This window comes from Periophthalmus magnuspinnatus, chromosome 5 (genome assembly GCF_009829125.3).
Source record: "Periophthalmus magnuspinnatus isolate fPerMag1 chromosome 5, fPerMag1.2.pri, whole genome shotgun sequence".
Lineage (NCBI taxonomy): Eukaryota > Metazoa > Chordata > Actinopteri > Gobiiformes > Gobiidae > Periophthalmus > Periophthalmus magnuspinnatus.
In genome coordinates, this window is record NC_047130.1 from 16901210 (window position 1) to 16927453 (window position 26244).

At 43.5% G+C, this 26244-nt stretch overlaps 1 protein-coding gene across 3 annotated transcripts in view; it reads right to left on the reverse strand.

Annotated features, from left to right (window-relative positions):
- Positions 1-26244, reverse strand: part of LOC117370699 (inositol 1,4,5-trisphosphate receptor type 1) — a 177087-nt gene that overhangs the window by 149487 nt on the left and 1356 nt on the right. For all 3 annotated transcript variants that reach the window (XM_055222037.1, XM_055222035.1, XM_055222036.1), the window contains exons 2-3: positions 18756-18868; positions 8739-8809 (exon numbers count right to left, since the gene is read on the reverse strand). In XM_055222037.1, coding sequence (XP_055078012.1) covers positions 8739-8809; positions 18756-18847 — 163 coding nt within the window. In that variant the 5' untranslated portion in view covers positions 18848-18868. The remainder of the gene's footprint in view (positions 1-8738; positions 8810-18755; positions 18869-26244) is intronic.

The window sequence follows — 26244 nt, forward strand, 5'->3', positions numbered from 1 at the left end:
CTCTTCCTTTCCCTCTCTCTCTCTCTCTCCCTCCCTTTCTCCTTCTCTCTCTCCTTCCCTTCTTCTCTCTCTCCTTCTCTCCCTCTTTGGTGTATGACTAATGAGACAGCAGTAGTTATTATGATGAGAGACTCGTTCTGTCTCTCCCTCCCTCTCTCCTCTTCCCTTCTCTCCCCCTCTCCCTCTCTCCTCCTTGATTTCTAAACCTTAAAATGACTCAAAGGAGAAAAACTGCACATTCTGCTGTGAGTGATCAGAGAGATCACGCTCATTTTGTATTTTACATTTTATTTTAATAACTCAGATATACCTCTTTGTCAAAGCCTGGTATTGTCTGATCTCTGAAGTGGCAAAAACTGTTGTTGTGTTCTTGGGCAAGACACTTCACATTGCCTAGTATGAATGTAGTGTGTGTGTGTGTGTGTGTGTGTGTCGGAGGGGCCGATGGTGCAGAGTGACAGGTTCACTTCCATCGTTCTACCTCAGAGCAGCAGTGGCTACAACAGTAGTACAGTACTAAGTTTGCCGCCACCACTTCTATTGTTTATCATACACTCATTTATCGTACACTCGTTTATCGTACACTCGTTTATCGTACACTCGTTTATCGTACACTCGTTTATCATACACTCGTTTATCATACACTCGTTTATCATACACTGTGTTATTCATACATCAAGTGTATGAATAACACTGTGTAAAGAACTTTGGGCATCTTTAAAGGTGCCACATAAATCCAACAATTAATTAATAGTTAATAACCTTTTAGTTTCACAAATCTGAACATAATCAGATTTTGAGTGTGCATGAAACCATCGCCAGCAAAGCCACGTAACCATCAACACAAGCTCATTTTAAACAGTTTGCAGGGGTCCAAAGTTAGTCCTCACTTATGCATTCAGAGCATCATAGGTATTCACCCTGATGGGTTTCTAAGCACTTTTCACAACTTTCAGAGACCAGAGCAGAGTTTTACCATGACAATGAGAATGTACCAACATCGTCACAAGAACAGCTCAGGACCCCAGTCTGCTGTACATCTCCATCTCAAAGACACTGAGCACTACTTTGAAGATAATGAGGTACAGATCTTAACCACAGAAAAGAAATAGTTTGAGTTTAGAGAGGGGAGTTAAAAAAATATAATTTTGTTAGGACTCAGACATCATCTGTCCCCCATATATAACTCCATCCTCAGACCCAAAGCAAACCAAGGAAACAAAGAAAACAATATAGCTAGCCTGTAGGCCCATTAAGAGTGAATGAAAATGCTAAGTAGGTCTCATTCACAGTGCACACTTAGCTCAGTAGACATAGCCTACAAACAGAAACAGTAAACAAACAGGCGTGTTAGCTTCACTGTAGTTAGCGCCACCTTCAGACAGATATAAGGCAGTGTCCAGCAGTAATCTGACCAGAACTGAAGAAGCGGCTTGGACAAGCAGCCAAACGTCTTCACTCAACGATTTGTCCAGTTGACAGATTTTACTTTGGCTTTAACTTTTTAACATCACAGTAATGCTGACAATAACTAGCATGCTAATCGTACCATTCCTGATGACTGGACAATAAAACACTTTGTAATTAGATGCAGACAGAACACAGGAGCTGCTTATGTAACATATCTGTACTGGGAGGGCACATTTTGCTTAAACACACGAGAAGTGGAGGTAAATGGGACATTGCTTTTGAAATTTGAAGTTCATGAACATTTTAAGCTCTGAGTGTGTGATTATTTTTACTTTTATAACTTAAACTGCCACATGGCTCTAATAAAGACGCACACTCTAACACAACAGTGTGTGTTTGATACAGTTGTGTCTGGAGCTGAGGCAGACGACAGGAAAACATCATAAAAACACAGAGAATGTAACACGGCCCAATGGCTTCCTCTCACACTTCCTCTTACTCCAATATATCTCCTGTCTCTCTCACTCTCTCCTTCTCTCAATGACCGCTCTGTCTCTCCTCCTCTCTCTCATTCCCTCAACCCACTGTCTTCCTCCTCCTTTCTTTCTGTCATTCTCTATATGCCCCATTTTTTGCCTCCCTCTTTCTCAGTCCCTCGCTCTGTCTGCACCCTCTGTATTCTCTCTTTCGTACCTTCTCTCCCTCCTCTCTATGTCTCACTCTTTCTCTTTCCCACTCTCTCTCCCCATCTTCCTGCCCACTCTCCCTCATACTTCCTCTCTCTTTCCTTTCTCCTTTCTCACTCCTTGCTTCTCCCCCATCTCTCCCTCTCTCTCTGTCTCCCCTCTCCCTCCCTTTCTCTTTTTATCCCTCCCTCTTTCTCTCCCACTCGCTCCCTCTTTCTCTCTCTCTCCCTTTCTTTTTCTCTCTTTCTATTCCTCCCTCCATCTCTCCTACTCTGTCGCCCTCTCTCAGTTTACCCCCCTCCCCTCTCTTCAATCCTCCCTCCCTCTCCCCATCTCCTCTTCTATCCTTCCCTCTTTCTGTCCCTCTGTCCCCTTCATTCTCTCCTTCTATCCCTCCTCCTCTCTCTCCCTCTCTCTGTGGTATGAGAACATAATGAGACAGCGGTAGATTTATTATGATGTGGGATTGTTGTCTCCCTCTCTCCTTCTCTCAGTCCCTCCCTCTCTCCTTCTGTCCTTCCCTTCCTCCCTCCTTCTCTCCCTCCCTCTCTTAAGTATGAGACAGCAGTAAAGTTATTCTGATGTAGGCCTCGTTCTCTGTCCTGGTTCTACCTGTCACACCATCGTCTGCTCAGTGTCTGCGGCAACAGACAAAACACAGCCCTCACACTTGGAGGAGAAGTTAAAGCTTCACCGTGAAACTTTTCTAGTGTTATTATACTATGTTATTGTTTCGCCTGGAATGTTCCAAAGTATAGCATTATCTTACACCTCTTCAGTTACAGGGGTTTTTATCGCTGAGAAAACACTGGCGCTGTAGTGTGATCTGCCTGGCTTCATGGAGGTAGATGTGTTTAATGCTACAGTGTGGGACATTCCAAGCAAAGCAATAACATCTCCATGGAAGAAAGCAGAACTGTGACGATACTGTCATCAGAAAAATTCCATAGAGAAGCTTTTTAGGTCAAACTACAGGGTTCAGTGTCCTGCTGCGTCTGCACATACAACAATGGGGAGAGATATTTAGAACAGGAAGTGGGACGACTCAGGCCCCGGGACAAAAAGTCTCACATGGGCCTCCATCTAATATAAATTAATATAAAGGAAGGTCCAATTCTGGGTCCCTAAGACCCTGGGGCCCGGGACAACAGACCCCTTTGCCCCCCCCACCTTGACTCCTCTGGGTGGACTTACACTTAATTAAAACCATACAGATGTTCGTTTGTGTTTAGTTAACTCTATAAAACTATGAATAACACTAAGAAATGTGTTATAGCTGCTTTAGGGATTTAGATTTTGTAGAGCCTAAAATATAGATAATGTGGGATAAAATTCACACCTATTACTTTAGACCAGTTTGTAGTAGTAGTAGTACCTCCAAAGTCTGAGGTCAGGCATGAGTATCATAGCAACCAAAGAGCCAATCAGGAGCGAGGCTGTTGAGGTTAACGCCCCTTCCCGCCCACACCACTGGTTTAGCAGGGAGCGGGTGTTAGCAACGGTGTCAATCAAACCTGTTGCTAACGCTAGCGGAAGGGACCTCAGGGAAAGAAGCGCCTGATTTATCTGTTATGAATGTTCATATCTTGAGTTACAGACACAATAGTGAAATAAAAACTCCAGGATCATGTAGAGCGGGTCAATACAAACATTTTAAGACCAAAATGACGAGTCTGACAGCAGAGAGAGGGGACACAGTTTTCCAATAGAAAGTGAATTGAAACCAGAGTCAATGGAGCTGGAAGAGGTCCCATGATTACTTTCTGTTTGGAACACAGCAGCTAGCAGGTATATATACAATCTATGCTAGCCTTTATGAGCTTCATTTGACTGGAGCCGAACGCTATGAGGAGAGCTAGCTGGAGGATTAGCAGAATGTAAATGAATATGTTATTAATTGCTTCACATAAACAGCAATAACGTCATAAAACCTGCATCTTGTTGATAAAATCTGACCGTTCACTTCATGGACCAGCCCAGAGGCATCAGAGAAAAGCCCCATGTGCAGCACTCAGAGGCAGAATCCTGTGTTTCCACTGAATAAAGTGTTTACATTACACTGAGACTTGGAACCGCTCAGGAGAGACTGAGGACAGGACTCCACACTCTGCACACGTCTACACGACACGCTTCACCCAGCTCAGAGGAACAGCTGGAGACAAGAGGGACCCTGATGACGGCTCATGCCAACACTCAAACACTGGCTTTATATCGGTGCGGACACGGGCGTTAAACATACACGCAAAACAAAATCACAACTTGAATGGTCTCAAATATCATGTCATAGTTCAGAATTCCCTGTCTGTTTTCCTTGTGTTGATTTTGTTAAAGTCAGACCAGACGCTGATTGGCTAATTCCTCCGTTAATCACAGACATCTGAACCCGATGCCCAGACTACACGTTTACCTACGGGCAACAGCGGCTCAAGAGATTAGAGCAGTGGTCCCCCAACACGACCGAAGTTTAGCTGATTGATTCCCGCTTAGATCAGGTTCTGTTGTTGTGTCCTTAGGCAAGACAGTTCACCCACCTTGCCTATATTATGACAGTGGTGTGTGTGTGTGTGTGTGTGAACGACCGGTCCATATTAGAAAGTCCGACCGTGAGTATCATAGCAACCAAAGAACCCATCCGAAAGTGAGGCTGTTGAAGGTGGTTCCCCATCCCTTAGCAACGCTGTCAATCAAACCTGTTGCTAATGCTAGCTGCAGCGACCTCAGGGCAAAAAGGTGCCTGATTTGTCTGTTATTAATGTTCATATCTTGATTTACAGACACAATAGTGAATTAAAAACCTCAGGATCATGTAGAGCAGGTTAATACGAACATTTAAGACCAAAATGACGAGTCTGACAGCAGCAGTTACAGAGGGAAGGATGAAAATGTTCTAATGTAGAGTGAATGAGACCCGATTGGAGTCGATGGAGCCAGAAGTGCACCCATGCTCCTATTTGGAACGTAGCGGCTAGCAGGTTAGCTATGTCCATTTATATATACAGTCTATGCTCTAAACAAATCGCCGTTTGAATAATTTCCCATAATGGAGCCCATATGTCCCTGCTACTCTGGTTCTCTTTGTTTATGTTCAGCTCTGAAGGGTCCAGCCTCAGTGACAGGTCTCATGTGTCTCATGTCTGCAGCAGCTGACCGCGGCAGAGGACACTCAAAGTCCACTCAACTACACAACACTCAACAACTACACAGACTGACCCACAGCAGCAGGTTCAGAGCCCTGACTCTAATGTGACACATGGCTCTGATGGACAACTGGTTTAGCTCGTTTAGAGACAAAAGACACCAGTCACAATGTCTGGACCATAGACGTTTTAGTCTTAAAATGTTTGTATTAACCTGCTCTACATGATCCTGGGGTTTTTATTTTACTTGTGTACGTATTGGGTTGCTCCCGCTAGCGTTAGCAACAGGTTTGATTGACAACGTTGCTAAGCGCCCGCTCCCTGCTAAACCAGTGGTGCAGACGAGAAGGGGCGTTACCTTCAACAGTCTCTCTCCAGATTGGCTCTTTGGTTGCTATGATACTCGGGGTCAGAACTCCAAATATGGAACTCAGCACCAAATTGGCCGTTAGTTCAGACAGATATAAGGCGGTGTCCAGGAGTAATCTGACCAGAACTGAAAAAGCAGCTTGGATGGAGGCCTGTCACAGTAATCACTCTGTCGATTAATAGTTCAGTTACGTTAGATGGAACAAAACTTTTTAGGGGTCGTGTTTTTTTGTTTTTTTTTGCACTAGTGGAGAACTTTTTGGTCTATGATAAGATTTGAGCTGTAGAAGATTGAATTATGAACTTCTATGCCTCATTATAGACACAAACGATCTACTTAAGTGTTGTATTCAGCATTGCTTTCATTTTCTTTTGTTTTGTTTTGATTTTAGAATATTTTTGGGGGGGATAATTCAGCTTTTTGTTTTGGTTTCAATATTACCATTTATTGTCTATATTTACTTCAGCGATATATGGCACTTCAAAATGTTTTATCATGACAGGTCTACTTGGATGAGCAGCCAAACATCTTCACTCAAACAGCTTTTTTGTTCAGTTACAGAATTAATTATTCCTTGACTATGAAAATTTTATGCAAAAACAGGAGGATTTGACTATGGGACATTTACATATAGAGCTGTAATGAATCAACATGCATTATAACATGGGAATTACTTTGATAAATTATAAAACTAGTGTAAAAACAAAAATAAAAAAAGAAAACATGACGATTTTAATTATGATCCAAATTATTATAATATTTTTTATTTTAGTTTTAAATTTTTTGGTTTTCATAGTTGAGTCTCTCTGATCATCTGCTAAAGCTTTATTTTGACGTTGTTCTTATTTGGAGGAAGCTTTATGGATGAAAACTCTGCTCCATAAACACACGTCTCCTAAAATGCTGTTGCTACGAGCTTCCTCTAAAGCAGCAAGAATGTAAATGATGCATTACACAAACATGAAACTCCTACTTCCTGTACGAGAGCTAATAATAGAAACTTCTCCAATCTGATTCTGCAGCCTTCTGTTTGTAAAGCACATTTTTGAGAGTGAAAACCAAGACACTGCAAAAATATACAACTAATAAGGGACGACTGAGCTGGGGTTTAAAGTAACATTTATTCTGCTAAACTTTAAAAACAGCTCTGTCCTCTCCGTGGCACCAAAGTACATCTCCCACATTAGAGCCAAATGAACCATCTCACACTCTGAGGACGGCAGAGACCGACCTCCTGCTGTAGTCCTGGTTTAGTCCTGGTTTAGTCCTGGTTTAAGCTTTAAGTCATGTTATAACACTGTTACCTCCTCAAAAACAGACCTGGACTTATGTTTTGTTCCATTCACACATGTTTGAGTAACACTTTACATCTGTCTACATCTCCAAAGCTCAAAACACTCTGTTCCACCTTGTGATGTCATGAAGTGGTAGTTTTTATGTTAACAGCTCCTTTTACCTTTAGTTCAGTAGAGATTGGCAATTCCAGGGCTGAAATGATCCAAATGATTCTAGTGAAGGTGTATGGAGTTTAAAAACACAACGAAGCACTTCCTGTATTACCACATTATGACATCACAAAGTGGAACAGAGTGTTTTCATATGCAGGGTTTTTGTGTTAAACATGTGTGAATGAAACAAAACACAAATCCAGGTCTGTTTGTGATGAGTAAACAACATTAGAAAGATTGTAATATGGATAAACATGTTGAACTCATACTTTAAACACAAACAAAACAAAAAAATGAAGAAAGTAGCTAAAATTAGACAAATCAAGATCCATATCATGAGTTCAAAACAGCTCGCCCCAGTACACAGAATGGTCAGGAGGCCTGGACACTGGCTTCTATCAAAGATCAGACACAGAGTCCATATATTTACATGGAGGCTACATAACAAGGAATATCAAAGAAAGATCTGTGCAGCCAGAGACAATCAAACGTTTGTGTGAAATGTGCCTGAAGCTGATCTGAAACGCAAAGTACAGGCAAACAGAGAGAAAGAACCACAATCCCACACAAACAAAGCCATTGTCCTTGTTTTCTATCGGTTTATCTGGCTCACTCTGTTATAACCTTTATATGTGTCTCTATCAACTCCGTCAAAATACTCTGGACAGTGGCGCTAACCGGGGACAATACTCTGTCTGAAGTTCGGCTTTGTTTTAACACAATCTGACCAGAAAAACTGATATAGCTGGGACTACAAAAGGATGAGTTGATTTGTGTTGTTAAACGTCCCTCTCACATAACAGTACAGTCAAAAGCTAGCTAGCATTAGCCAACAGTTTTTCAGTTGCATCTTTTGTTAAAAATCAAACCTAAACAGTACCATGAACGCCCAGACTGATCAGAGGCATCGTTTGAATCCATTTTGTGGGTTTTCTGTCTATCTTAAAACTTTTTTTGGCTGTGTTTGCTAATGTGTGCGTTGCACTAACACCATGGTAACTGCTGAACTTTCTTCCATAGATATGCATGCAGAACACCCCAGCGTGATGTCATTGAACATTATGAATTACTGGATGGAGTAATTTTACAACATTAGCATCATAAATAGGCATGATAAGGTCGTCAAAAGTACACATTGATACTGATATGAAAACTAATATGGAAATGATGCTAATGTATGAGTGTCTATACTGAGAAATATTTTAATAGCATCAAAACTGAGTTTGAAATTTTAGTATTGTGAGCATAGAAAGTATATATAAATGGACATAGCTAACCTGCTAGCTCCCTCGTCCCAAATAGAAAATGATCATGGGTGCACTTCTGGCTCCATCGATTCTGGCTAAAATTCACGTTCTATTGATAAACTGTGGCCCCTCTCTCTGTGAGTACTGTTGTCAGACTCATCATTTTGGTCTTAAAATGTTCATATTAACCCGCTCTACATGATCCTGGGCTAATTATTTCACTATTCTGTCTGTTGATCAAGATATGAGAATTAACCACAGACAAATCAGGCGCCTCAACGCTGGCGTCAGGTCTTAACACAAGAGGCCTCAATCCTCCATTTATAGTAGGCAAAATCAACCAATCAGCTCCATCGAAAACTGTGTCCTCCTGGTGGTACTGACACTGCAGTTTGAGACGCTCTGGGCTGTCCTTCATAACATGTTTAAACGCGTCTCACCTCTGAACTTCTTTGGGGGGTTGTTGAGGTCTCCTGCATCGGGCTGCACCACACAACGATCGTCCACCAGCCTGAGCAGAAGGACAGAGACATTGCAATTACTCAAAAAAGAAAAATAAATAAATCTTAATTATTTTGATGGTAATTGAAATCATGATTATTCAAACAATCATCCACACAGAGAGGGCAGTGTTCGAACATGCTAACATTTAAAAGCACATACTAATTCAATGTAAGTAAGGCTGTGTCTGAATGTCTCCCCGAGCCCCTCACCCACCATTCTCTCACTCTTTATATAGAGACTCGTTTACAGAGATTCAGACGTGCGGCTCACTACTTTCAGGTCATGTGACTCTGGGTCTGGGTGAAAAAAGCCTAAAGTCTAAACTCTGATAAAAGTTGAATTGTGTCATAAATAATGATCAGATTGGACTGGCACAAGTCTTTATGGACTAATAATAATCACACAAGTTTTTATGAAGATGGATCTCACGTAAATGGACTAGATTATTATTATTTTTGTATCTTGTATGTGGAAATTCTCGCTCGATTAACAGCTCAAGATAAACACTAGCAACTTTACACATCAGCGGTTTATTTAATAGTGTTTTATTCATAATCAGGATCAACAGTGAGATAAACCAGCGCTTCTCTCTGCTTCATTCAGTCGTGTCCAGTTAAAGACCTGTCTCTGTCCCCTGGTGTTTTTCCAACTCCAACAATGCATTGTGGCCTATACTGACTGCTCTAGTGATCACTGATGCCCACTACTTTTCAAGGTTCATTGTGGGAATTTTTGAGTGAACTATTTTTTCACCAACATTACATTTGGACACCACTAAAAATGGCAAGACCCCTAAATAGTGCCCCCTGTAGGAAGAGGACTTTCGGACACAGACCATGACCAACCAAAACCATGATGGTTAATAATTGTTACTTTAAGTGCATTCAACAGGCTTCTAATTCTGACTTGGTTTGGTGAGATCGTACCACAGTCTGTATAAAGAATTCACCCAATATTTAACCGTAGAAGAGAATTATTCACTCCTCCACAGCTCAAATCTAATCCTACTACAACAAAAACACTCCAAATCACCCCATTTTTGCAAAGAAAAATAACTCACAATTAATATTTACCCCAATATACACTGTTCCAGCTTCATATACAGAATGATAAGTTGATATAGACCTAGTAATTATTGTGACAGGCCAGGTTTTACATCAGTCTGTGCGAAAATGTTGGGAGGAAAAGCACAAAAATACAGGAAGTAGCGCTGAGTTGTAAAAAGACCTTTACCTTTGACATCGACACAAACAAAATCAGAAAATGAATGTGATGTCATGGTTTTATTAGTCTATAAACCTAATGTGTAATCTCAGAACGGGTTTGGCCCCTCTGAACGTTACAGTTGCTACGTAACAGAACTGGAAATACCTCTACGAATGTCACATTGGCTTAACGTTAACAAAACAAAACAAAGCAAAAACAAATGTGATAAAACTAGACAATATGTTTAGTGAAGTCTCTGTTATGTACAATTGTGTTGGTTCCGCTCTTAAAGAAATAAAAATATGTGGAAAATCACATTCTACTGTCTAAAGAAAGAGTGTTTTTGTCATCATCGTGGCATCAGAATCAGCATCAAGTATCAGGTTGATTCCTTAGTATCGAGTTTTAGTATCATGACAACACTAGATATGACAAAAAGTTTTCAGATTTCCGATTCAATTTGATTTTGTCTCATTAAAACAAATCAAAATGGCTTTCAGTATTATTTACCTGACAAGCTTTGTGAGTGAGATAAGATTTATGATTTTAAACACATCCAGAAGGACTGACAGAATGCAGAAAAAGAATAAGACCCCCTGGAGACAACGGAAGGGCATCTGACACACAGGGACAGTCCAGAACATCCTTATACAGATCTAAACCACAGGGTCAGCAGTTTTTACACAGAATAAGACAAGTTATTTTGTTGTGTGTGGAGGACATAATGGTACAAAAAAATGCAGTCTTTGAAATTTGCAAAGTGTCCATTCAAATTTCTATTCTGAACCTTGCTCCAAACCACTTTTTAATTGGTAGAGGATTCTCCAAAAGAATAAAAAAGACCCAAGCTGATCATTGACCATTATAAATAACTGAATCTGATTGTATATATGAATGGAAGTGATCATGGACGCACTTCCGGCTCCATCAACTCTGGCTTCAATTCACTTTAGATAATAAAACTGTGTCCTCTCTCTCTGTAACTGCTGCTGTCAGACTCATCATTTTGGTCTTAAATGTTCATATTAACCTGCTCTACATGATCCTGGGGTTTTTATTTCACTATTGTGTCTGTAAATCAAGATATGAACATTAATAACAGACAAATCAGGCGCCTTTTCTCCAGAAGCTCCAGAAGATCAGGGGTGAGCGGTTGCGAGTGTGACCCAGACAAGAGGCTCCACATTGGGGCGTGGAGGAGGAGGAGGAGGAGGAGAAGCAGGAGGAGAGGAGGGCTGGATAGTGTCAGTGAAGGCCCAAAAAGCATTACTGAAATAGCAAAGGAGGAAATACACAATTCATCCTTAAGCAAAACTGTTGTGGCATTTATAGAGATGAAGAGTCTTTGGGATTTTTTTTTCTCATTGTACAACTGTAGAACTGAGCTTTCTTAAAATAACATCACTGACATGGCAACCAGCTTCTGTTTACATTTTTGACATTTGGGGAAAACTAAAAATTCTCTCACTGGATTTTCATATCACATACTTTAAGACCAATAAAACAAAACAGCTGCAAGGATGTGTTTAAAATGTGCTCCAAACAGAAATATATAGTTTAATATTTGGTTTAATTGTTATTTGCTACAGCAACCGTGGTAATTTGCCATCATTCTGAAATCCATGGACAGACCTGTTAGTAGTAGTAGTTTGTACTGGTAGTAATGTAATCTGCTCCCTCTCTCTCCTTCATCCAGTTCTCCATCTCTCTCTTCCTTCCTCAGTTCATCACTTACTCATTCTCTCTCCATATCGCTGGACCTGACAGAAAGCCCCTAATTCTTTACCTCTCCCTTTCTCTCTGTCACCCTCTCTCTCTTCCTTTTCACTTTCTCCCCCTCTGTCCCCCTCTCTATTCTTCTCTCTTTCTTTCTTTCTCTCCCCACCCCATTTTCCTCTCTCCCTTTCTCTTTCTGTCTCACTCTCTCTCCTTCTCTTCTGTCTGTCTTTCTCCTTCTCTTTGTCCCCCTCTCTATTCTTCTCTCTTTCTTTCTTTCTTTCTCTCCCCACCCCATTTTCCTCTCTCCCTTTCTCTTTCTGTCTCACTCTCTCTCCTTCTCTTCTGTCTGTCTTTCTCCTTCTCTTTGTTCCCCTCTCTCCCTTTCTCTCTCTTCCTTTTCTCTCTCTCTGCCCCTCTATTCTTCTCTCTCCCATTCTTTTTCTCTCTCCCAACCCCCATCTTCCTCTCTTCCTCTCTTTCTGTCCCCCTCTCGTTCTGTCTCCTTCTCTTTCTGTCACCCTCTCTCTCCTTCTCTTCTCTCTGTCTGTCTGTCTGTCTCCTTCTCTCTGTCCCCCTCTCTCCCTTTCTCTCTTCCTTTTCTCTCGCTCTCTCTCCCCTCTCTATTCTTCTCTCCCATTCTCTCTTTCTCCCTCCCCCCACCCCATCTTCCTCTCTCTCTTTTGCTCTCTTCATTTTTTCTCTCTCTTTCCCCTCTCTCTTCTTCTCCCTCACCTACCCCTCTCTCTTTCTCTCTCCCTTCCTCTCCTTCTCTCTCTCTCTCCACCCCATCTTCCTCTCTCCCCAACTCTCTCTCCACCTCCCACTCTTCATGAAAAATGGAGGGACCCAAAAATCAAAAGCTCTCTATCTCTCTCCCTCTCTCCACCTCCCATCTTCCTCTCTTCCTCTTCACCTCCCTCCCTCACTCTGTCTCTTTGTCTCTCCCTCCTGCATTTTCCCTTCCTCTCACTCACTCATTATATTTCTCTCTCTCTCTCTGTCCCTCTTTTTCCCTCCCACCCACTCATTCACTCTGTCTTTCTCTTCCTTCCATTCCATCCCACACTCTGTCTCTCTCTCTTTCCACCTCTCCATCTTCCTCTCCCCCGCTCTACCTCCCACTATGACTCATAAAAAATGCAGGGACCCAAAAATCTAAAGGTCTCCATCTCGCTCTCCACCTTCCCATTTTCCTCTCTCCTTCTGGCTCCCTATGTCATTCTCTCCCTCTCTCTCCCTTTCCCTCTATCTCGCTCCTCGCTCCCTATGTCACTCTTTCTCTCTCGCCCTGTCACTCTGCCTCTCAGCTCTCTCCCCCTCCCTCAATCTCTCCCTCCATTTCTTCCTCTCTCTATCGCTCTCCCTCCATCCCTCCCTCCTTCTCCCTCATCTTTCTCTCACTCCTCCCTCCCTCTCTTTATCGCTCTCCCTCTTTCTCTCTCCCTCTCTCCCTCCCGTCCCTCTCTCTCTCCACCTCCCACTATGACTCATGAAAAATGGAGGGATTCACAGTGGCCTTTCTCTCCCACATCCTCTTTCTTTCATTGTTTCTTTCTCTCTTTCTCTGTCAGATCCTCTCTGTGGTTTTAACTCGAGCCTGTGTAACTATGTGTAGTTTTTTTTTTTTTTTTTTTAACTAAACTTGTACCAATGTGTGTCTAGGAAGGTATTGATACTCTGCAGTGACATCAGGCTGGGAGGGGACTACGTGTATGTCTGTGGAGGAATGTTCAGCAGTTACCATGGTGACACACATTAGCAAACATTGCCAAAAAAAAGTTTGGCACTGTCTGAAAAAACTCAAGTAAAAATACAAAATGGATTTAAACTGCACATTTTCTGAAAACTCAGGTTAAAGCCTGACAGAGCTTCAGACAGAGCAGTGCGTACAGTTAGCATGTGTTCTGTTTTCATAATGTGTTCACGGGTTTGATATATATGAGTATTTTTATTCTTCTCTTGTGTAATGTAAACTGTAATCTGTAATGTTAATGATTATGAAAAATAAAGCTCCAATGTGGTTTGTTTACAGTGTTCTAGACCTGGATTTCCCCTCAATGACTCATTACACATCAGTCTCTACAACGTCTCTCTTTCCTATATCCCACTTTCTCTTCCCGTTTCTCATCCCTCCACCTCTTCTGTCTCTATTCCACCTCCATCTTTCACCTTCCTGGTCATCGTCCTCTCTCTCCTTTTTCTTCACTTTCTTTTATTCTCTGTCTCTCCTTCTTCTCTCCCTCTCCCCCTTGATCTGCCCCTTCTGTTTCTCTTTTCTATCTCTCTCCCTCTCTTCTCTTTCACTCCTCTCTCTCCCTCTTCTCTCCCTCTCTTCTCAATTCACTCTGCCATCCCTCTCTCCTCTCCCTTTCATTCCTTTCTCTCCCTCTTTTTGATCATCCCTCTCTCCTCTCCCTTTCATTCCTCTCTCTCATTCTCTCCCTCTTCTCTCGCCTTCCTCTCGCTCTCTTTCCCTCTCTTCTGTTAGCCCTCTTCCCCCTCCCTCTTCTCTTACATCCCTCTCTCCCCCCATTTCTCTCCTCACGCATTTCTTTCTCTCTCTCTCTCTCATATCCACCGAGTTAAATCCTGGAGCCGTGTCTGACTCTGAGCCGCGTCTGGCTCTGAGCCGTAGAGTCCACACACACACACAGTACATTCCTCTGGACAGACTCACAGATCCTTCACTTCCTCATTCCTCTGAGAACTGCTTAATATTATTTAACTGTCTGTGATGTGCCCGTATTTGACCCAGTGACCCACTGTGTCTGTGTGTGAATGTGTGTGTGTGTGTGTGGGGGGGGGGGGGGGGGGGACTAAAAAGAAGTGGACTAAGTGAGTGTGACGTCACCCACAGCGATCGGCTCCAGTCAAATGAAGCTCATCGAGGCTGGAGCAGTTATAGGGGCTGATCTGGAGCAGAGTTGCATATGTTAGGAATTCTGACCACAAGTATCATAGCAACCAAAGAGCCAATCTGCCTGCACCGCTGGTTTAACAGGTACTTAGCAACAATGTCAATCAAACTTGTTGCTAACGTTAGTGGGAGCGACGTTGAGGAAAGAGGACGCCTGATTTGTCTGTTATTAATGTTCATATCTTGAGTTATGGACAAAATAGTGAAATAAAAAAACAGAATCATGTAGAGGGAGTTAATATGAACATTTAAGACCAAAATGACGAGTCTGACAGCAGCAGTTACAGAGAGAGGACACAGTTTTTACACAGAAAGTGAGTTGGAGCCAGAGTCGACGGAGCTGGAAGTTTCTCCATGATCACTTCCTGCTAGCACATTAGCTACGTCCATTTATATACACAGTCTATGTGCTCGACCTTAAAAGCACCAAACTGAGTGAAGCCAGTTGATATTGTCTCTTGTGATGGGAGCAGGAAGGGGCGTTACATTCAACAGCCTCGCTATGGATTGGCTCTTTGGTTGCTATGATACCTATTCCTAATATGCAACTCTGCTCCAAATTCGTCCTATAACCACTCTATCCTCGATGAGCTTCATTTGACTGGAGCTGAACGCTGTGGGTGACGTCACACTCACTTAGTCCACTTCTATATCTCCATAACATAATGATCCACAAGTGTCAGAGATGAGAACTATAGAGACACAAGCACAATAGGACTGATTTAACTAAACTAATTCATTTATCCAGAATTGGGAACAGCACAAACAGAACTGTGTGACTTTTGACAGTATTAGATTACTCCTCCTCTGTGTTAAATGTGGTATTGATTTTAAAGGCTCTTTTCAATCCTTATCCAAAGATGAAACCCTGTGTCTTTATGTTTGTATTGATTTATCCAGGTTTGGGACCAGTACAATGAAAGGATAAACAAAGGTTTATATAAATTTGATTAGATTATAGATGATAGATTCTGAGCCCTGCTGTGCCATGCCATACAATGTGGAGCTGGTCTGGAGCTGGTCTGGAGCTGGTCTGGGGCTGGTCTGGAGCTGGTCTGAGGCTGGTCTGGGGCTGGTCTGGGGCTGGTCTGGGGCTGGTCTGGGGCTGGTCTGGAGCTAGTCTGGAGCTGGTCTGGAGCTGGTCTGGAGCTGGTCTGGAGCTGGTGTGGGGCTGGTCTGGGGCTGGTCTGAGGCTGGTCTGAGGCTGGTCTGAGGCCGGTCTGAGGCCGGTCTGGAGCTGGTCTGAGGCCGGTCTGGAGCTGGTCTGAGGCCGGTCTGAGGCCGGTCTGAGGCCGGTCTGGAGCTGGTCTGGGGCCGGTCTGAGGCTGGTCTGAGGCTGGTCTGAGGCTGGTCTGAGGCCGGTCTGAGGCCGGTCTGGAGCTGGTCTGAGGCCGGTCTGGAGCTGGTCTGGGGCCGGTCTGAGGCTGGTCTGGGGCCGGTCTGAGGCTGGTCTGAGGCTGGTCTGAGGCTGGTCTGAGGCAGGTCTGGAGCTGGTCTGGAGCTGGTCTGGAGCTGGTCTGAGGCTGGTCTGGAGCTGGTCTGAGGCTGGTCTGAGGCAGGTCTGAGGCTGGTTTGGGGCTGGTCTGGGGCTGGTCTGGGGCTGGTCTGGGGCTGGTCTGGGGCTGGTCTGGGGCTGGTCTGAGGCAGGTCTGGAGCTGGTCTGAGGCAGGTCTGAGGCTGGTTTGGGGCTGGTCTGGGGCTGGTCTGGGGCTGGTCTGGAGCTGGTCTGGACCTGGTCTGGAGCTGATTTGGAGCTGGGTCCTGATGCTGTGAGTGGGCGAGCTGTAAACAGAGGTGCTAAGTGCTCTTTTTTTCCCCTCCATCTCTCCATACACATCTCTCTTCTCTCTGTCCCTCTATCTGTATGCCCACCCTCCTCTCTCTCTCTCTCTCTCATTTCATTGCCCACCCCTATTCTCTCTCTCTCCCTCTCTTCTTCTATTTTCTCTTTCTCTTCTCTCTCCCTCTCACACTTCTTTCTCCCTGTCTGTCTTTCTCTTCCCTCCCTCTATTCTCTCTCCCTCTCTCTCTTCTCTCTCCAAGTCCATGTCTGTCTTTCTCTTCTCTCCCTCTATTCTCTCTCGTCTCTTCTCACTCTCTCGCTCTCTTCTCCCCCCCCTCTCTGTTCTATCACTCATTCATAACACCATCTCTTGTACATGAGCGCTCTCTTCTCCTCCCTCTCTTCTCTATCTTTCCTATCACTCATTCCATCTCATCCTCTCCTGTACATGAGCACTCTCTTCTCTCTCCCTCTCTTCTATCCCTCATTTCCTCTCGTCCTGTACATGAGCACTCTTCCTGTTTCTCTCAGACAGACGAGAGCTGAGTCTGACCCGACGACACAGAGTCACTTAAACAATTGGTCAAACTGTGGCAGTGATTCAACAGACTCACGTGTCACTAAAAAGAACTGGACAAAGTGAGTGTGACCCACAGCGTTCAGCTCCAAATGAAGCTCATCGAGGCTGGAGCAGTTATAGGGGCTAATCTGGAGCCGAGTTCATTATTAGGAATTCCAACCACAAGTATCATAGCAACCAAAGAGCCAATCCAGAGCAAGGCTGTTAAAGCAACCCCAGGGGAAGACACCTGATTTGTCTGTTATTAATGTTCATATCTTGATTTACAGACACAATAGTGAAATAAAAACCCCAGGATCATGTAGAGCGGATTAATACAAACATTTTAAGACCAAATGACGAGTCTGAGAGCAGCAGTTTGTTATTTAGAGTTAATGGAACGCGGCGCTAGCAGGTTAGCTACAGCCTATGCGTTGGACATATAAATTGATGTGATAAGACTGTTCACTGGTTGTAGTCGGTTCAGAAAGGCTCATAATATTTGAACTTTTATTTACACAAAGATGTTGTGTCGTTCCTTGAATCAGTTTTGAGTCTCTGCTCTTAAAGGTACGGTGTCAGACTTCACCTGTACTCGGGGCGTCTGTAAACCTAAACTACCCATGACGTCGGTGTCGTTTGAGCGCGTTCACACGAGAGCAGCCATGTTTGTAATCTGCTCGTTTCTACTGGAAATGGAGGACTGATAAACACACTGAAACATGACAAGAAGCTTTGAAATTACAGATGAGATTGTACGATATCAGTATCAGCCGATGCCGATATTCGATGCTGATATTTTTTGGCTCTTCCTCATTCTCTGTGTGAACCTTTTGACTCATGAGGAAAAATGGAAATAGAAGGGAGTTATATGGCGCATGTGACACTTTTTTTAAATATTTGTGATGTTTACTTCAGCTTGAGATATATTTGTGGGTCTCGCTGTGGATTTTAAAAGCGAAGTATCGTATCGGCTCAAAAACAAAATCCATATCAAACCGGGCTTAAGCTACAACAACTTTCACTAACTAATTATAATTTCTTTTAGGTTTGTTTGGCTTATGTTCAGTAATGATAGAACTAAACGAGTGGATCTCAAAGTGTGGCACAAGTACAAGAGGAGTGACTCTGGAGGAGAGGAGGAGAGGAGGAGAGGAGAGGAAGAGAGAAGAGGAAAGAAGAGAGGAGGAGAGGGGGGAGAGGAGAAGAGGAGAGAAGAAAGAGACGAGGAGGGAGAAGAGAGGGTATGAGGGGAGGAGAGGAGGAGAGGAAAAAGGAGAGGAGAAGAAGAGAGATAGAGGAGAGGGGAACAGAAGAAGGGTGAGAGAGAGAGGGACAGGAGAGAGACCTGAGTGTGCTGAAGAAGCCGTTGAACAGGGAGAGGAGAGGAGGACAGATGGAGAGAAGCAGGAGAAGGGGAGGAGGACGGGAGAGAAGGAGAGATGGAGGAGAGGGGGAGGAGGAGAGGGGGAAGAGGAGAGAAGGAGGAGAGGAGGAGAGGACTGACCCGAGTGTGCTGATGAAGCCGTTGGAGGGGGAGAGGACAGGAGGAGATGGAGAGGAGGAGGAGAGATGGAGGAGAGGAGGAGGAGGAGAGGAGGAGGAGGAGAGGAGGAGAGGACTGACCCGAGTGTGCTGATGAAGCCGTTGGAGGGCGAGAGGAGAGGAGGAGATGGAGGAGAGGGGGAGAAGGAGATGGGGGAGAGATGGAGGAGGAGGAGGAGGAGGAGGAGGAGAGGTGGAGCAGGAGAGAGGAGGAGAGGACTGACCCGAGTGTGCTGATGAAGCCGTTGGTGGAGCCCTCGGCGTACAGGGAGCAGATGTCTCCGATGTGCAGGAAACTGGACATTTTATCCGACATGTTTCAGCCTCAGGACGACACCTGGAACAGAGACAGAGGTTCAGAGGACACCTGGGACAGAGGTTCAGAGGTCACCTGGGACAGAGACAGGGGTTCAGAGGACACCTGAAGAGGCTTTACGGCGCCATGGCAACAAGAAAGAGGAGGTCACATTTTAAAGGAGCACTATGGAACTTCTCTGGTGGAGGTCTGGCGCCTGCATGGAGCTCAGAATGCCCCAGTTTGCACATTTGTGGTGACACTGTACTGGGGCTGTTCAACATGTATGTCTATGGCAGAATGTCCAGCAGTTACTATGGTGACACAATGCACACATTAGCAAACACTGTCAAAAAAGTTTAAGGTTTAAGTTTTAAAGCTCAAGAAAAAAATGCAAAATGGATTTTAAAAACAATCCGATCATTCATAGTCCTGTTCAGGAGTTTGATTTTCAACAAAAAGGCGAGTGTGACGAACTGAAAAACTGTTGGCTAATGCTAACGCTAATGCTAGCTAGCTTGAGATTGTAATGTTATTTGAGAGGGACTTGTTCAACTGCACTAATCAGCCAAATTAGTCAGTTCTTTCTGGTCAGATTGTGTGAAAACAAAGCTCAGATTAAAGTCAAACTTGACTAACTTGTCTAACGAGCTTCAGACAAACCAGTGCCTATAGTTAGCATCACACCCCCAGGGAATGTTGATGACACAGCTGCAAAGTATCAATTGGAGTTTTTCAGATTCACCTGTCTATGAAATATCCAAAAGGTTCAAATCCAAAATTCACCAGAACAATTTACAGGTCAGATCTGTGGAACGGTGACACTGCATGTTTTTAAAGGGTATTTCTCAACAATAAAAACACATGTACTTGATTAAAATGTAAGATACAGAAGTGTAATGCCATACTGCGGAACATTTCAGGCAATAAAAACCTCTCCCCTCCTAAAAAGCTCCCAGACGTCTCACATCTGGACAGACGTTCTTCAAGTAACAACGAGAAACTGTTCACCTCCTGCTCAACATTATCACATTATAGAGACACATATTTTAAAAACACGTGTCTATTGATAAGTTTATTTTAGTGACACATCGATTCTGACTCTGTAGATTTAAGGATCTGCTGATTCCTGAGATTGAAAACACATTTATTTCCTTAAAATGCAAATAAAATAAGACAAAACTGATCCACGTGTGTTTTCGAGCTGTTATTAAACTACAGAACAGCTTTGTGTTAATAAAAGTTCAAACATACTGAGACTTTCTGTGTCAAATATGACCAGGAAATAGTCCTGTTGCATTAATGTGTATTTCCAACCAGGAAATCGACTGAACCGATATTCGGAATCCGATATCTGATCCAGAAGATGTTTCAGTGTCGGAGATAACACTGCATCCCTCGTTTATTTGCCCGTAATTTTGTATTTTGGGAGAACAGACTGTGTGTATAAATGGACATAGCTAACCTGCTAACGCCGCGTTACAAACAGGAAGTGATAACAGGCAGTTCAGCTCCATCAACTCTGGCTCCAATTCACTTTACCTTGAAAAACTGTGGTCTCTCTCTCTGTAACTACTGCTGTCAGAGGAGGAGAGGAGGAGAGGAGGAGAGAGGGAGAGAGAATTAGAGGAGGAGAGGACAAGTGGAGAGGGGGAGAGGAGGAGAAAGGGAGAGGAAAGGAGGGCGGGAGAGGAGAGGAACACAGCAGAGAAGGAGGAGAGCGGGAGAGAAGGAGAGATGGAGGAGAGGGGAAGAGGACAGAGAGGAGGAGAGGAGATGAGAGGAGAGATGGAAAGAAGGAGAAGAGGACAGAGGAGGAGAGGGGAGGAGAAGTAAGAGAGGAGGAGAGAAGAAGAGAGGAGAGAGGGAGAGGGAAGTAGAAAGGGAAGGAGAGGAGAGGGGGAGAATGGGTGAGGCAGAGAGGAGAGGAGGACAGTGAGAGAGGGCGACTGCTGCTGCTGTCAGACTCGTCATTTTGGTCTTAAAATGTTCATATTAACCCGCTCTACATGATCCTGGTGTTTTTATTTCACTACTGTGTCTGAAAATCAAGACATGAACATTAATAACAGACAAACAGGCTCCAAATTGGCCCTTATAACTTCTAGCCTGGATGAGCCTCGTTTAACGGGAGCCGCTCTCTGTGGGTGACGTCTTTACACTCTCTGTGGTCATGACGTCATTTCTTTTCTTCACAAAAGAATGATAAATACTTTGCCTTTTTTATTGATTAGGTCCATCAATCAATACAAACTCATTGTTGTAGCGTCTGACTGTATGAACAGTCACACACACTGTGTCCTTGGAGGGGGGTCTGCCACCTGCTCATCTCCATGGCGACAGTACTGCTTTGCCTGGGATGTCCCACAGTGCTGCATATTATGACATCACCTACTGGTCTCCATGGCTATAGTTGTGTTTAGAGAAATACTACGAACATGTATAGGCAAAGCAGCAAGTGAGCAGACCCTTTATCAGAAAAGTTACACAATGCACCTTTAATAATAAAATCTCATTAAGTCCCTGTGTGTCAGATTTTTGTCAACTTAAAATGTGAACTGTGAACACAATATTAAAACATAAATTGCAAACATATAGTAGATATTTTCCTTTAGTCATCAGCCTTAAGCTTCTGCAGGAGGAACGAGACAAGATCCCGTCAAAACTGCCACAAGATTGTGCTCAAACATAGACTGTTTAAATAAATGGACACAGCTAACCTGCTAGCACCACGTTCCAAATAGGAAGTCGGCTCAATCGACTCTGGCTCCAATTCACCTACTATTGAAAAACTGTGGTCCCTCTCTCTGTAACTGCTGCTGTCAGAGGAGGAGAGGAGTGGAGAGGAAAAAGGGAACGGAGGAGAGGAGAGGGGGAGAGGAGGAGGAAAAGCAAGGAAAAGAGAGGAGGAGCGAGGGAGAGGAAAGGAGAGGAGAGCGAGAGAGGAGATGGTGAGGAGAAGAGAGGAGGAGAGATGAGAGATGGAGAGGAGAAGGAGAGGACAGATGAGAGGAGGAGAGGAGAGAAGGAAAGGTGGAGAGAAGGAGGAGAGGACAGAGAGGAGGAGAGGGGGAGAGAAGGAAGAGAAGAGGAGAGAAAGGGTGAGGAAAGGAGGAGAAATGGAGAGAAGAAGGATAGGAGGACAGGGAGAGAGGGGGACTGCTGCTGTCAGACTTGTCAATTTGGTCTTAAATGTTCATATTAACCCTCTCTACATGATCCTGGGGTTTTTATTTCACTATTGTGTCTGTAAATCAAAACATGAACATTAATAACAGACAAATCAGGCGCCTTCTTTCCCCGAGGTCCCTCCTGCTAGTGTTAACAACAGCTGAACTGATTCAACAGCCTCGCTCCAGATTGGCTCTTTGGTTGCTATGATACTTGTTTGGAATTCCTAATATGAAACTCTGCTCCAAATTCACCCTATAACTGCTCCAGCCTCGATGAGCTTCATTTGACTGAAGCTGAACACTGTGGGTGACGTCACACTCACTTAGTCCACTTCTTTATACAGTTTACTTGCACACGTGAGAAAAATTATCTTGTGAGATATTCATATTGTTTTTATATTTGGACTGGATAAAAATGGTTGTAGTTCCAAAAAAACAGGGCTACAAAAATATAATAAACATAAATCATAAACTGTGAAAATAGGGAACTGAATCAGATCATTTATTCATTATGACTTGTGTAAAAATCTCATCTGGTCTCGTTTCATTTCTCGTTTCTAGTCTCATCTTGTGGAAGTTGACCCTGTTCCTGCCCGTACCACACAGCACACACACCGCTGGGGTCTGGAGTTGAGTTCCAGTTGTCACAGGGCCGTGTTGACGGACAGGACTCCCCCAGAGGGTCCTCTGTTTGTCATTTGACTAAAAGGAAATCTGCTTCTGTTCTTTTTTGGCTGCGGTGTGACAGTCAGCACAATATTAGGACTTTTTAGTGAGGATGGATCACATTATTCTACTGTCCCACAGCAAAATGGGTGTGTTTATTTAGATTAGACTGTATTAAAGTGAACACATTATGACATTTTCTGATCTGTTATAATGTTTCCTCATCACAATCAGATCTGGAGTTGTGTTTTGTTTAATTCACACATGTTTAACACAGAAACCTGCATATTTAGGCTGAGTTCTTCTCTCAAACTGAAAATACTTTGTTCCACCGTGTGATGTCATCATGTTGTAATACAGGAAGCACAGAGCATTTGGAGCTTTGGAGATGTGACAGACTAATAATAAAGTGTTACTCAAACATGTGTGAATGAAACAAAACACAACTCCAGGTCTGTTTTTGAGGAGGTAACAGCATTATAAGATGGTTTAAAGCTCACAAGAGTCAGCTTTGTGTAATATACTGGCCCTTTAAGAGGAGCCTACCTTGGGGCAAAAACTGGTATAAATATGAAAAAAGTTAAACTAAGTATCCAGAGGAGCGTATAAGATGATTTAGACAAAACCAGGTCTAAATAATCCAACTACGACCACCCAAATATTCACATTTTTCCAACTTCAAGTCACTCAAAGCACTTTGCATCAAGGAACTGCTCACACATTCAAACACAAATTCACACACCAGTGCACACTGGGGGTGAGGGGGGGTTAAGTGTCTTGCCCAAGGACACAACCACAGCATTCATCTGTGGGAGCTGCTTTACTAATGATGTTTATGTCGAGAGCAGGATTCAAACCGCCAACCTTCAAATCAGTGGACAAATGCTCTACCAACTGAGCCACTGTCACCCCAATAGATGTAGTGTGTGTGAGTGACTGGAGGCTGGAGGAAGCCGATGGTTCAGACGCCATTTTGCCAAACAACCCCCGGTTTCAGCTCCACTGTGACACGCCCACTGTGACGTACACGCTTCCTTCTCCAGTTTTATTTTCTTAATTGGTGATACTCGTAGGATTCGGGAGTGTCGTGTAGTCATTTTGGTACAAATGTAAAAAAAAATCTGCTGCTCGCTAGTGTGATGCAATGTTCCCTCTAATTTTTCACGAGTCTGAGCAAACACACAAACTCCCTGAGCAGTCCCATGGACCAGTGTGAGCGACATCAGACGTGCGCACTGTGGTCATGCTGCATCGCATCCATCCAAGTTAAATGGTTATTAAAAGAATCAAATTACTGCATTTACATTTCTGTTATAAGACTTTTAATTAAGTGCTTTAGCCACTTATACAATGAAAATGACAAAAATCTTGCTCATGACCTGTGTAGTATGTTAATGCTATTGGAAGTATAAATATTTAATTTTAACTATGGCAAAACATGAGCTTCCAACCAAACCAAGCCAACTATAAAACTCCAATGTTGAAAACACACTTAACATTTTTATGATAAAGCTCTGACTTGTATTATGAGTATAAGCCATTGTGTGAAGCTTTTGCTGGGCACTGAGTGAGATTGTCCTACTGTGTCTGGGAGACAGTCCGATAACTCTTTTTCAGTATATGACACAATCATTTGATTTTTACAACTCATAAACTAGTGACAGTATCAATGACCAACACACACTGAGAGGAATCTGTATCTGCACAGCTGCTCTATTACTGTACATTTACATAACATATCAAAACACAATATAAAATGTGTATTTGTATATAAAATATATTCAAAACAAGTGGTATGGGTCAAAATAAATATATATTTACAAACCACACACTGCAAACAGTGAACAAACACACACACTTCAAAATGTAAACAAACACACACTGGAAACTAAGAATACACTGTGACATGTGACAGTGATAGTCAGTCTGTGACAGAGGCTCAGTGGTTAGAGGTTGGAGCATCGAGTCCCGCTCGGACCAACTTCCGTCATTGTGTCCTTAGGCAAGACACTTTGGCATTAGCTAACGCTAATGATTACACATAATACACATTTGACCCACAATTAAGTCAATAGCAGAATAAACCACGCTTACCGATCAGCAACAGCATCCAGTCCATCAAAACATAAGGTCCCTCTGCTCCAGAGTCCATCATGATATCTTCACTCGGTTCCACGAACCGCTTCGGGTCCGAGATGCCTCTAGTTTAACTTGTACAAACATCCACAGTGTCCTCGGTCGCGTACTTCCTTTGTTTTGTCCGTTTCGTCATGTTTAAAACGCAAAACTGCTACAAAACTGTGCGCCAGAGCGCGGGCCGTCGGAACGTTAAGGGGATAAACAGCACTTAGCATCATTAGCATCATTAGCATCATTAGCATCATTAGCATCATTAGCATCATTAGTGAGTCTTCACTCCACATCGGCCACATCGGCTAAAACTCTGGTAGCGGCGCATGAGGAGCCTGTCAATGACGTGGATAAGCTGCGCAGATACGTATGTGAATCACATAATTGTCTGGAGCAGCTCGTCCCCGGTCACACTCACTGAATCACATTGACAAATAGCGCAGAATGAATTGTTGTGTGTTTCTTTTATTTTCAATTCCGGTTCGATTTTTTTGTGCGCAGCACAGATTTTCTGTGCGCGGGGACCGTGTCAGCAGTGCGCAATTGCGCACGCGCGCAGCTTAGAGGAACAGTGGTGTGATGTGCAGCTGTCCATAGGGGGCGCCGACAGCATGCAGCTCTTTGTTGTCATGATGTTTACGGTGACGTCAGCTCCCATTGGGCGCCACAGTTTTCTAACACGGAAGTCAGTGGAAATGTTTCTTTTATTAAGTCATTTTAAATGAATATTGTGATTTAAAATGTGTAAATTCTAACATAATGATCCACAGGGGTCAGAGATGAGAACCATAGAGATACAAGCACAAACACATTATTTAATTATGCAGCCCATAGAGTGTGCATGGTTAAAGCAGCACTGTGTAACTTTTCTGGTGGAGGATTGTCCACCTGGTTTGTCTCTTTGAAGGGTCTGGAATGTTCAGTGGTTCGTATCTTGTATTTATTCAATTACATGCATTCTTACTGTCAGCGGGTTGCCTCACCACAGAGCTGATCTATAACACGTGATGCTCGTCTCCACAGAGATAAGACGGGTTTAATGCCTTACTGTGGAACATTCCAGGCAAAGCATCACAACGGAATCTTAATAGAAACAAGCAGGTAGTGGACCCTCATCTGAAAATGTACATAGTGCGGCTCAGTTTGTCCACTGATTTGAAGGTTGCTGGTTAAAATTCCGCTCTCGACATAAACGTCATTGGTTGAGTGGACAGATCCACTGCCCCACAGGCTGGAGGTGTGATTCCAGCTCCCGCAAATAAATATTTTCACTGTGACCGACAAAGGCGCCTACGAAGGTTTGAACTTTGAGAGTATTTAAACAAGAGAGAAAATGAACAAAGAGAGAAATGTGAGAAAATGTTAATGTCTGTGTGAGAAAAGTGTATAAAGTGTGTGGTGAGGGGTTTTACAGCTGCAAAACATACGACTGAAGACGACTTTAGGGAT